Source organism: Bemisia tabaci, chromosome 6 (assembly GCF_918797505.1).
Source record: "Bemisia tabaci chromosome 6, PGI_BMITA_v3".
NCBI classification, from domain to species: domain Eukaryota; kingdom Metazoa; phylum Arthropoda; class Insecta; order Hemiptera; family Aleyrodidae; genus Bemisia; species Bemisia tabaci.
In genome coordinates this window covers 41,894,455-41,907,934 of record NC_092798.1, presented here as the reverse complement: position 1 = coordinate 41,907,934, position 13,480 = coordinate 41,894,455, and the positions used below count along the sequence as shown (strand labels likewise).

The 13,480-nt window shown below is 37.6% G+C and overlaps 1 protein-coding gene across 2 annotated transcripts; it reads left to right on the top strand.

Moving 5' to 3' along the window:
- The first annotated feature begins 4,748 nt into the window (after positions 1-4,748).
- Positions 4,749-12,758, top strand: LOC109036489 (voltage-dependent anion-selective channel). 2 transcript variants are annotated; one of them, XM_019050733.2, is made up of 7 exons: positions 4,749-4,908; positions 5,987-6,191; positions 6,534-6,651; positions 8,955-9,073; positions 9,500-9,608; positions 11,048-11,256; positions 12,110-12,758. In XM_019050733.2, exons 2-7 carry the CDS (start codon positions 5,993-5,995, stop codon positions 12,199-12,201), a joined length of 846 nt encoding a protein of 281 aa, XP_018906278.1. In that variant the 5' UTR covers positions 4,749-4,908; positions 5,987-5,992; the 3' UTR covers positions 12,202-12,758. The 2 variants fall into 2 exon arrangements, with proteins under 2 accessions (XP_018906278.1, XP_072157470.1); XM_072301369.1 differs by lacking the exon at positions 4,749-4,908 and adding an exon at positions 4,970-5,095.
- The last annotated feature ends 722 nt before the right edge of the window (positions 12,759-13,480 follow it).

The following is a 13,480-nucleotide window of genomic DNA, read 5'->3' as shown; positions in this document are numbered from 1 at the left end:
AAAAGTCGTTTGCCCGGTGAAAAACGTATTGTTAGTCATGTGACAGAGACCTAACTAGTTCATCAAAACTGCGGAAACGTAGAGAAATACTTGGATTACATTTTGCAAAAAGGAGCCAAGAGCATTCCAATGTCGCTAAGATTGTGCAACTTTGTTTGCCTTGCAAATAGGTATACACAGATCATCTAAACTAATTTTATCTTTACTCCCAATAAACTATAACTTGAAGATGATATTTACCTTTGTAAATTTAATTTTTTGCATGATTTCAGCGATTTGATTGAATGAATATAAGATACACGATCTTAGCCACATTGGAATATGCCCTTGGTTCCTTTTTGCAAAATGCAATCCACTTGGTCTCCTAATCGACTGAAATCGTGGATTTATACTTTTACAGTGCATTTCTTAGAAATGAAACCGATCTGGCCTGCCAAGTTGAATTTTATCTTACTGTAGGATGAAATTTGTCGTTTTCTAGACGAGGAAAACTCTTTTTTCAATTTCAAGGTTGCCAAATAGATACAAGACAGCTCAATTTGCAGCACTAAGACTTCGCAATTCATGTTCAAAATTTTGCTAATTTTTTATGGTGTTCAGTAAAGTAGAAAAATCTGTGATCGGTGTGATTTGTAAGAAGAAATGTTTAACAGTTTTTTGATAAAAATATAATTTTCTAGCAGAGAGGTTGCAACGTTGAAATCTAAAACGTTCTTTTTTCTCCGGAACGACAGATTAAGCAATGGGATTTATCGACATTGAGGATATTCACAAAAAACTAGGTGTAGGTAATAGTTTAAAATCGGTAAAATACTTTTGCTCGTCTCTCGCTCACTTCAAAATTCGAAAATTTTGAAGTAGGATTTTTGAATTTTGAAGTGCGCGAGAGACGGTAAGGTCGGAAACAGTCAGCCACTAACAAAAAGCGCTCAAAGTTGCATTAAATTAGGCCACTTCCACCGTTTTGGATTGTGAAAACTTGAGTTGAAATTTAAGTTTCCCCTCCAAAAATTACCGTTGACACCAAGTTTCACAATAATCGTTCCAACAGTAGCCGAGGTAGCATTTTAGGCTACATCAATCATCTTGAACGTTCGGATTTTGAAAATTTGAGATAAAATTCAAGTTTTCCGCCTAAAAATGCGCACCGGCACCCAATTGCACAAAAAAAAGATAGAATAGGAGCCGCATTATGGTAGGATCGGTAAGACTCTATCTCTATACGATTATAAACGATACCGGTCTATTTGCATACTTTAGTGCGCCTTCATTTTCGTGAGATACTGTTCAATACTTCTGTGGCGGAATAGTTGCTCAAAGCGCCTTAAAGAGTATCGTTTCGACTTGATGGTAGAAAACCAAAATGGGAGCCCTTGCATGTATGGGGTATTTGCGATTGAAGTACTTTTTCTTGCGTAAAATTTCGCGAGAAACACGATGATACCACTGGTTTTCTCTGAACGAACTCCAAAACTCCAAAAAAGCTCTCAAAGTCGAGACTGCAATGGAAAGGATACCAATTCTGTGCTGTCCTGAGCTTCGAAAAAAGTTCATTTAAAGAAAAATTCGTTTCACATTCTTTCCTTCATTCAAGCTTTTAATTATAAAGCAATTTATTATGCTACCTTAGTAAAGTTAATTTACTGCAGCTATTTAACTATGTCGCACTGAGCAGAACTTATCTAAAAATTTTCATCCTATGTTTTTGATAAACAGTTGGAAACTAGATTGACCTCTATGTCTAGTCAAACTCTCCATGCAATGTTGGCGAGCAAGTGCATTAGCAGGTCAACGTGTCTCCAGTTTTGGAGCCCCCTAACAAAGTGGCAACCCTATTAATGTATTTGCTCTCTATATTCGCTTGGAGAGTTTGACTTGATGTAGAGGTGGACTCTAAGTAGGATATCGACGGTGAAATTCCCAAACCACGTATCTCGATTTGCAACGTTGCAGACTTACTGTCATACTTTATTTTTTGAAAGAAAAACTACTCAACGTACATTCCCTAAAATATCTGTGATTTTTCTGCTCTGTGCGAAGAAAATTCTGTGAAAACCACCCGAAAGATGTTGATTCGCTTCCAGAAAAAAATTAATAATAGGAGCGGAGATTTTTAAACACCGCAAACGAGATACGTGGTTTGGGACTTTCACCGTCGATATTCTCTTCATTACGTTTATGCGACCTCAACTTTGAGAGCTTTTTTTGAGCATTGGAGTTTGTCTCAGAGAAAACCAGTGGCACCACCGTGTTCCGCATGAAATTTTTCACTGAAATCAGTATAGTTGAATCACAAATTCCTGACAGATGCAAGAGCTTAATTGCCACTGAAATCACACTTAAGCGCACGTGTGCAGTCACACATTTTCTTATCACCGACGGCCACACTCTTACCCCAATTTGCAACGTTGCAAGTTTTTCACTGCCTACTTTAAGGGGTTAACCAACAAGAACACTTCAAAATCTGCCGTGATTTGTCCGAGATAAGATGATAAACATAATTTTAATGCTTCATTTAGATCCATTCGTATATAGGCCATTGATGTAAAGATTTATGAACTTTTTTTATATTGCTCCGAATGATTAAATGCGAAAATTAAGAAGAGAGGAATAAATAAAGAAGTATACGAGCAGAGAGAAAAGCAGTTTCCTCACAAAAAAGTTACAGAGCGCGCGGATCGAGGTTAAATTAGATGAGAGTGCATCGATTTTGAAACTGAATGAAAAAATAAAAGATAAGTATATCTCGATTGCAAAGATGGATAATTTTGAGGGCGCCAAGATAGCATTTTAGGCCGCCATCTCCAACTTTTGAATTTTGAAAACAATTCCAGTTTTCCGTCGAAAACGCCACCTGGCACCAAGTTGCACAAATATCGATTGAACAGGAGGCGCATATCGCAGGTAGAAGTCTACACAGTGATAAACGATACCGGTCAACATACATACATTATAGTGCGCCTTCATTTTCGTGTGATACCGTGCAATGCTTACGTGGCGGAATAGTTGCTCAGTGCGCCTTCAAGAGTACCGCTTGGACTTGATGCCAGAAGACCACGATTGCTGATGAATCAGACTCAGTGCCGTGCAGTTACACATTTTCCTTAGAGAAATAAAAGAAGGTGTTTGCTTTTCGGGCATCTTGGAATTTTTTTGATGACGTAGGTCGGCACAGCGACTTTTATCCTCGATTTTCTGGGAATTGGTGTAATTTATGGAAAAAAGTCATTCTATAAAAATTTATCTTGAAATTATATCATGAGTTGATTTAAGCAAAAAAAATGGGACATTATGGTCCGTTTTTCATACTTCGAATTCCGCATTTCGCTGGCCAGGTTGTACCGACCTACATCACAGGGTAAACAAACCTCAAGATGCAAACACCTCCTTTTTTTTCTCTATGCACATTTTCTCATCACTAACGGTGACGTAAAGCACATTCATACCTCAATTTGCGACGTTGCAAGTTTTTCACTGTCGGAAATCGATTAGCGGTTCCCTCAAACTACAGTCACCCCGTGCATTACCTCCAAAAGTCAACGGTCAAAGCCCTCTAAAATTTTCATGTACATCCCCAGGGCCGGATTTACCTACTTGCCGCTCATGGGCCGCCTGCATTTCGCCGCCCCCTTCTCATTCGTTTTGAAACACCAATGAAAACCATCAAGTGAACGTGCCGGAGGGGGAGGGGAGCATAAGACGCGTTTACTCGTTTTGGACACATTTTTTGCGAAAGCCCTGTCAACACTACTAGCAAAAGTTAAGTTCCGTAAACCTATCTCTGTGTGGACAAGGTCTTCCATATATAAGGAATTTACAGAAAAATCATGAAAGAACAAACATAAATGTGGTTTAATATTTTTAACTTCCGCCGCCGCGCCGCCGCGCCGCCGCGCCGAGCTGACCGCACTGTGTTTGACGCAATGCGTGAAGTATTCACGCAGTCTTGTAGGCGCTATGCGTTTCACGCTGACTGCACTGTGTGAGACGCAATGCGTAAAGTATTCTTGTAGTCTTGCAGGCGCTATGCATGTCACGTCGACCGCTGCTGACCGCACTGTATTTGACGCAATGCGTGAAGTATTCATGCAGTCCTATAGGCGCTAATATGTTTTACATGCGACCGCCACGCCGCGCCGAGGGCTTCTCCTTTTTCATCTCAAGTCCTCGTTATCATTGCTCTCAGCGCCGCGCTGCTCCAGGCCAAATCGTGGGTTTGGTTTCTCTCTTAACTCGATTTATTGAAGGTGCCGTCTCTTATCACCGAAAGACGACAAAATTATAAATTACTATAATCTCAGGAAATAAGAGATTTTGTCGCCTTTTCTCTTTTGTAATTTTTTTCGGAATCCGATTTTTTTAAACCCTCATTTAAAAAAAAGTGCAAAACTTGCCGCCCCCTAATTTTGCCGTCATGGGCCGTGGCCCATGTGGCCACCCCCTTAATCCGGCCCTGTATATCCCTTTGAAAATTCTTTTTTCAGACTGTAAAAACTGGAGTTCTTAGTCGGCCGAGCACCCTCACACAACGACAACACTGTAGCAGCTGGCGAGCGGAACCCCCTCTCCCACCCTGTCTCACTGCACTGCTGATTGTTGCCAGCTTTTACGGATTCGATCATCTAAATTTAAAAAAAATCCACTTGATTCGCTCGAACTTTAGATAAACTGTGCAGACTCGTGACAAAAATAATATTTTATATTGGAAAAAGTTATTGAATCGCTCTAAAAGCAAAGAGTGATCTCCGCTCCCATCCGAATAACACGGTCAAAACGATACATTTGGCATCCCCGCATCCTCCCAGCCGGCCATCATCTGTCCTTTGATTCCTTCTCTGTTCCAATTTGTGCCGATTTGGTTACCTTTATCAGCTTTCCTGTGTAAATTAATCACTTCGTTTTAGCAAGGTAATTAGTCAGTCTTATTATATTAGAATGCTTCGCCTTTTACGCTTCGTTTGAATGTGGCCTCATCATGTGATGCAGAAGTGTGTGCTGAAAAGTGTGACTCCTAAGCCTATTTAGGCCTCACTTCACTCATTGAAACCTTTATCAGTAAATGCATTCTCCTGGACATTATAGTGTGTGATACATGGTATAGTTCGGCTCCTCTAGTAGGCTTTAGTATCTAAGTTTTTACTGCTGTACCCTTACTTCACTAGTTACCCTTCAAGAGAAGCCACAGAATGTCACTCATAGTGCCTCTGTGCCACCCCAGATCCTTTGCACTCACGCATTGGTTCATCACAAACACAGATCAGGACCTCAGGTTCAATAAACGATACTTAATTCCTGCCATATTAGATGTCTCAGTTTTGCCCCTTAAAATAATCATTAATTCACAGCGGTTTCTATTCGCAACAACCGTGTCATGGATATGCCTTACTTATTGGTTAGCTCTCTGAATTATCTGAAATTTTCGTTGATTCAATTTTAAAGTGCTCAGTTAAGACTCTTCTCTCAAATTCAAGCTTTCACAGCATGTTAGAATTAAGTTCCCACCCTAATCTTCCGTTTCTAGGTACCTACCAACATTTGAGTCCGCCACTCAACTGTCTGGCTAGAGCGTTTGCTGATATAAATCATCTGTCAGCAGCAATCTCACTGTAACACTTGGGCTACTATATAGCAAGTCATTTGTCTTAGCTGTTCAGAATATTCGTATCCATGTATTTCCTCTGAAAAGAGTCCTTGATTCAAACCTTTTACTTACCTAGAAATCAAGACATCAATTTGTGCCGTTTCACGGAAATTATTTACTTAAAACTCTACTTACTTTGTTAAAGCCGGAGTTCTTAATACGTTTGAATTCCTCATTTTGCTACAAGCTATTTGAGTGATGGCTTTCTGTCACATGATCATCGTTACTTTTGAAACAGAGATTGTATAAGTTCAGAATAGCGCCACGTCGGATACCAATGATATCAACTTATTTCGTACTCATAATTAGTTTTTTGCGTAATCACGTCTGTATTGCTTGTTTCAGATCAAAATGGGTCCTCCATTGTATGGTGATTTAGGTAAACAAGCCAGAGATATCTTCAGCAAAGGATATCACTTTGACCTCATCAAGCTTGATATCAAAACCAAAACCCCAACTGGGGTTGAGTTTGCAACTGGTGGCACATCCCAGATTGAAAGTGGAAAAGTATTTGGTACAATCGAGTCCAAGTACAAATTCAAGGACTATGGTAAGGCTTTCTCAACTTTCATGAAGATTATGTCTTTCAAATTGTTCTTGAGAACTATTGATAAGGGCTTACTTACAATGTACTATTTTAGGGAGTATCCTAAGTTTTTAGTAAAAAAAAGACAAGTTTGTATAGATCTGCAGTATCCTTATTCCTAACTATCATATATTTTATTCTCTAGCTCATTGATAGTTAAGAAAAAAAATATCACCAAGTACGCTTCAAAATCTCAAGTTACTAATATTTTAAGTTTTAGAAATGAGTGCGAGTGCGTTCACTCCTGCATTATTTATTTATGTCTCATCTTAAATAAATGTCTAATGAGTGTGTTTATTTTTACAGGTTTACTTTTCTCTGAGAAATGGAACACGAACAATGTTTTATCCACCGAGCTCTCTCTGACAGATTTCTTCCCTGGCACCAAAATTTCTGCAGACTGCTCCTTCGCTCCTCAGACTAGGTAATTTCCCAGATCATTGGCATAAATATTAAGCAGCAGTAGTTTTAACCAATCCATTAGGTATCCTACTAGAAAGCTGATTTGTGAGATATGTTGGTGAGTGTTAGCTGTTTTCATCAGCGGTTCTCAGATAAAATGAACGTCGCCTGACTTGGTCCCTGTCAGCGCTACAATTTTATTAGTTACACATTGTCCCTCCTTTGACGTAAGAGCATAACTGCATTTTGAGATAAACTCTGTCCTCTATAGAGTTCAATGCTTTCCAGAGCTCACAAGAAAATTGACATACACTCTTACATCAGAGGGACAACGGCATGTTCACTCCTAGCACTGAAGTTATAACACTGCTCTTCAGTTTATTGGGAAAAAATGTCTTCAGGCACAGGAGTAAGAAAAGCCCAAGAGAAATGAATTTATGTATTAGATTAAAAGAGCAAGATTTTGACTTCAATACCTGCAATAGAGACTTGGCATGCAAATTTTTTATTGCTTCATCTGAAAGTGGTTAAAGAGCTGATTTCACAGTTATTTTTATAATTTTTTTTCTGATATGGGAAATAGTATATAAATAGATTCAGAAGTTTAAAAAAGCACCGCCTAGTGACGTCATCTAGTGGCATTTCCCATTTAAACATTTATTTTAGCAGATTAGATCATTTTGTCATATCTTCTCCAATAAGTGTTCAATTCATGAACCAAGGGTGTCCTCGTGTTCAGTTTACTCAGTAGTTTCCACTTTAACACGAAATTCATCAAATTTCAGACACCTGCAAATTCTCTATGAACACAGTGCAAAAATTATAATAGACCTGAAAAATTTAAAAGCTATCTGAAAGTTTGACTTAATGTGAATCAAACGGTTGATATCTAGATGTTTCCTCATCAAGGAGGAATGTTCATATTTGAGCAATGTTATAATGTGCACCAGAGTCACGGCAAGGAAAGTAAATTGAGTTTTTAAGGTTGAATTACCTTCCTCAAGTAAAATTCTCAAGAATGCCTGAATATTTTAGCAGACTAAATGTTGACTTGAAAGTGCTGTAGCATAGGGGTAAATCACCTCATCTGATCAAGATCTTTTGAAGGATGGTGATGGTATCTAATTCCTCAGAAAAACATTGTTTAAAGTGATATTAATCGAAAGTTATGCTGGATGGTTTGAAGTATTGCTCAAGCCACAAAAATTTTCAGATTTCGCTCAAAATTTTCCGTAAGAAATGTCCAAAACCCGATTTTTCCTAACAACCGGACAGAGTGCGAATTGAAACTAGGCTGCACTGAAACCAGCTGGTAAATTATTATTTCTCTGTAAAGTAAAGACAATTAGCTGTAGACTTTAAGTTTAAAAAAAGATTGAAGCAAAAGTGACCGAACCTTGAATTTAATCAGCTTTTGTTTCAATGATGATGGTGATGAATGTCCTATACAATATTCCAGAATTTTAATAGTCACACATCACCTGCCAAACAATTTAGTGGTTTCAGTTAATGTCAGTAAGCATACACCATCACAGTTCTCTTTTTTAAATCTGTGGCCTTATCGTTTAGCTATATCATTAATTCTTGAAATGGAACTTTCCTCCCTTATTCTCATCTCTAATTTTTTATGGAATCTGATTGCCTTTACTTTACTAAATATCTCATATTACTTCAATCCATTATTAACTAGAAATACTTTCATCCAGCTGAGTTTTGAAGAGTTTGAATGAAGATCTCATAAGATTTTATTTTCTGTCATGCCTAAGAATATAGTACTGCAACCTTTGACCTAGTATTGGAATTTCATTTTACCAAGATGAAGTTTGAAAGTATTGGGGAACTGCACATGATTTCATGTCGCTTGGTACATATTTCAAAGATATCCATGTGAAAAAAACATTACTAACTGTTTTTGAAAGAATGGTCGAAAATTGGCAGAATCAGAAGTTCTAATACCCACACTACCAGAACCGAACATCAACATTCACCAATAATTCCATCGTCATCTCCAGTTGTGAGCCCTGCGGTTACCAAATCAGCTTGTCTCAAGAATCCTATTTGAAACCAACACACTTTTAATGAAAGTCTTAACCAGAAAATCTATCAGTTTACAGAACCGAATTGCTCATTCTCCCTTTCAAATAGGATCCCAAATTTTCCAGTTGTAGAACATGAATTTTTGTGTGTGCTGAACTGTTGATGATTCATTTGTTAAGCACATTCTGGTTACAATCCTCAGGTCCTATCACAAATGAAATGTAATGATCAATGTAACACTTTCTTTGACTTTTTCTATTAACATATTTATTTTCTTGTTCTGTGCAGTGAGAAGTCAGCTCGAGTAAAGAGTCAGTTTGTCAATCAGTTGGTGGCAATAAACGCTGAGGCTGAATTCAAGGCCCCTCTTCCTTTGGTCTCCTTGGCTGCAGTTTTAGGACATAAGGGTAACGCTCAACTTTTCGTTAAGTCATAGACGGCTTGCCCAACATTTAGCTACAGTAGTGTTGACTGATCAGTCTTTTCAATCGTCTCAGTTGTCAAGTTTTATTTCTTCGCCAAACGTAACTTTTGTCTTTTCAAAATTTTGTCATGGCCTCTTCATCTAGGGTTCCAATCAATTCAATTACCTATTTAATTTTTCAGTGATTAGTAGGTGTATGTTCCTGTATGAACAACCAGTTAGAAAATACAGAGTCAATGCATCTCAGTTTTTACTCACTGTAGCAAAATTTATTCACGAATTCAATCGTAGAAATAAAGTGACTCAGGTTCATGGCAACACTAATTTTTTCTCTCCCTTTTTGCTGAATGACATCCGAAATGATACCTTAAGTATGATTTTGCTCTGAACCTGTTTGTTATTTTTCTAGGTTGGTTGTGTGGTTATCATTTGAAATTTGACACGAAAAGCAATAAGCTGAAGTCAAACAAACTGTCTCTCGGCTATTCCGCAAAGGATTTCCATGTTCAGTCACAGATGTAAGCAAAAATTTTAAAAGTTTCTAACTTATATTACTCCCACAAGTTGAAAATATAGACTAAAGTCTATAAGTTGATCTTTCACGCTCAAGTTTGTTATGTAGGTAATTCCGTTTTATCTCTGGCTTTTTGACGGAATCTCCTGAGCTCACTCTAGCAATTAGGAAGTGACGCATAGCAAAATAGTTTCAATTCAGAGATTGTGTGCTCTAGCAGCAGTACTAGTATTACTAACTTGTATTTTACAAGTCTAGTGTCTATTGTGTGCTGCAGAATCCTGCCATTCATAGAGCTTGTGAACACCGCAGTATTTATTGGTAAATCTAGAATTAAACTGATATTTTTCTTGAGCACCCAAGCTCCAAATCAAAGTTTTGAGAAAAACGAAAAACATTCATTTGGCAAGTGCTCAATCTTTTGAGCCCATAAAAATTTGTGTCTAAGGAACACCCGCTGTAACTGGGTTTGAATTGAATGCACGTTGAATCAGGGGTGGATACTGCTCTATGCTTTCCACATTATCGACAGTCTGCGGCTGCGTATGTCACCCAGTTTTCGAAATTATGGCAATGGTAACAACAATACTGTGAAGGGCTTCCACAAAATTTAAATTTAAAGAGACAGTCACTACTTTTGAACCACCCAGAAGAAAGAAAAAAGAAAAAATTTGAGGGCTCTCTGCAAAAACAGCGATCCTAGGATTGCGTGATATAGGATATTATCAGTCCCTGCGCCGAATGGCTTACTTTTCTCTGTTTCTCTGAAAACTTGGATTTTGGCGCTTGGGCCCATAAGTAAAGCATCGGTTCAATTGTACCAATAACGCTCCTATGCTTTCACAAAAAGTCTTTCTAGATCGATTTAAAGATGGACCTATAAAGCTACCAGAAACTTCTGAATTCCAGTAAAATTTCATTCATTACTTACAGGTTGTCAAAACTATGAGCTTTTTAACTGTGATTTTGTTGGCTATGCCATACAGTTAATTTGACGGAGACAGTATCCTAACAAGATGCCCAGCAACTGGGGAATGAGTTTTTTTGCATAACTTCATTACGCTTCATATTTAGCCCACAGCATTCTCCTCGCTTGAAGTTAGTCTTTCACTCGTAAATTCCTCTGGTTCGCACCAGTGCCTTATGCTAAATATATTATTGTGTAACTTTAAATCTGGACCAAAAGGTCAGGGAGTATCAGGGAAAATCACGGAACCAGAAAATGCAAGGGCCAGGGAAGATCTGGAAAGTTAGAGACAAGTGGGAAAAAATGTAGCTAGATGCCTTGCTAAAGTATGAAAATATTCTAAAAGCTCGTACCGTTAAGTAGTAAAAATCAGCAACTGTAAGTTTTCTCTCTTTTCTCTTTTCAATATCAGTCTATTCAGTTTTATTTTTTCAAGTTTTGTTTCCCATGAAAAATGGTCCCGTTTTCTTTTTCAGCAATGACGGTAAAGAATTTGGAAGCTCCATCTACCAGAAAGTAAGCCCAAAATTAGAAATTGGTGTAGATCTCGCCTGGTTCACTGAGAACAATGACACCAAGCTTGGTATTGGTTTGAAATATAACTTAGAAAACAATGCTGCCCTCAAAGCAAAGGTTGACAACCAGAGCCGTATTGGTCTTGGATACTCCCAAACTATTTCACCAGGTATGTTTTCCAGTAGGTTTTATTTTCTAAGACCCTTAAATCATTATCAGTTTTCAGCACTTACACTGCTTTCGTGCGGATGTGTGATTTCCTACTTCTACAGGAGTGTTATATTGACGTTCTCTGACATCCACCTACCCGTAGCAGGATTTTGCAGGCAATCCTGTGCTGATGTCTAACTCATTGTAGGAGAACTTGATGACAAGATGGAAAAATATGCCCTAAGCTAGTAAACGTCTGACTTGAACAAACTCCACTTTATCCAAAAATAGATTGAATTGCAGGGTTGCCACGGTCAGGGAATTCAGGGGAAACCTGGAAAAGTCAGGGGAAAAAAAAGTGCTCTGGAAAACCTGGAAAAGTCAGAGAATTTGACCAAAAACAGCTAAAAGTCAGGGAAAAATTGACTATTATTGGGTTGCTCAAGAAAGTCAAAAGCATCAAAATTAAAAGAAAAAGTTAACAACCCTTTTTGTATTTCCAAATGTTCTACAATTAATTTCTGACTCCTTAGCTTAAGCGCGTTTCTAATGAGACGCTATATTAGTGCGATGGTAGCTAGCAAGGTGTAAATTTGGCTGTGCGATCATGGCGCGCGTTCTCAAAGGTCAGGGAATTTCTCCATTTTTCGTCAGGGAAAATCATTTCCAAATTTTTGTGGCAACCCTGGAATTGTATATTCAGGGTCATTGACAGGACCGCAAAACGAATTTGATTCACAGGGATTTCTAACTCATTGGAAACGGGTTTATCAAAATTCCACTGTAAAACTTGTATACCTGGACCGTACTACACTGCTACTTAGAAATTTTGCCCTTTCCACTTTTTAATGATGTATCTCCTTATGTTGCAGGTGTTACTATTTACTTGTCCACCCAACTAGACGGACAAAATTTCAACCAAGGTGGACATAAGCTTGGTTTTGCCCTTGATTTTGATTTGTAGAGCTGATGATTCTGAGTTCATCCATCATTTAGAATGATTTCTATGTTAATAATAACTTAGTTTCTTCCTATTTTATTTTAATTTGTGAATCGTTCTCTGTACATTCTGGCATTTTGAAGGTACCTTATAAAGCTACCTTCCTTCCGTGTCCTTATTGATTTTTTCCTTTTATTATTATTATTTTCTTTGCCAGTGGATTGGTGATTGAAGTAGCGATAAGAAAGTTGTGAAAATCGTATTGGTTTCCTTTTGTGTCGTTAAGTTTATTTTAAGATCAGAAGTCATGGCAGTAAGGCTTTCACTATTTTACAAACTGATGCTCATTGAACCGTACCTCGGATTATTTTAATTTATTTTTAACTACTTGATTGTTGTCTTAATTTTATTCCAGTTGTCGTTTTGTTCTTATCACTGTATTTAATCAATGAATTAAGGTCCTTGCTTTGAATTCCACCCTGCAACTTTTGGTTTCATTTTGCTGAAGTAAACAACTTTGTTATAGTTACTTGCAAAAAATGTATATTTCATCAGTTACAAAAATAAAATAAGAAAAATTACCAGCGATTTAATTTTTTTTCCTTCGTCACTTATTATCAGAATTAAAATATGAGGATGAATTTCCTTGCTAAGCAATTCAATGTTGGGTCGAAAAACAAGGGTAAAGCCCTCAACACAAAAACACTACTTGGTGTTTCAGAAAATTACAGGGACAAGATGGACTGTTTTCTCCAAGTTGGTAGGCCACCTTGAGGTGATGAGATTAAGGTGAAAAATGGTAGGTAGATAAATTATGACCCACTATTTTGTCAGTGCTCCTAAATTAAAATTGATTTTGTGGAAAAGGGGTGGAATTTTCACAAAGCAATGGAATAATTGGATGGAAAATCCAAAACTGAAATTCTAAGAATGTATTCTTTAAAGTCTAAGGGAAATTCACCTGAACTCACACGAGGCTTGATTTTAAGATCATCTCACAAGATTCACAATAAAAGTTCTCTTCAATCAGGAAAAATTGTAGGTCCTAGAAAAAAGTTGTAATTTCTCATCAGTTACTGCGGTCCAACTTAAAAATTTATCTCCTCAGGAAATGTCTTCTGATTGGGCTACCAAGGATCAAATTAATAGATATAAAATATTTAAGTGAAAGATCTACCAGTCAGATAGTAAGAGATAAATCTTGGGAGCAGTTTGCAAAAGACTTGAGACCTCGATTTATCGGATTTCATAGGACTGATGAATCAATGTATAAAATTGCCGAATCCATTAATTCAGATTACTC

What these genes read in the sequence shown, in the direction of transcription:
- LOC109036489 (XM_072301369.1), top strand. An exon ending in GTACAAATTCAAGGACTATG is followed by an intron (nt 6,192 to 6,533) that starts GTAAGGCTTTCT and finishes TTATTTTTACAG; the next exon opens with GTTTACTTTTCTCTGAGAAA. An exon ending in CTCCCAAACTATTTCACCAG is followed by an intron (nt 11,257 to 12,109) that starts GTATGTTTTCCA and finishes CTTATGTTGCAG; the next exon opens with GTGTTACTATTTACTTGTCC.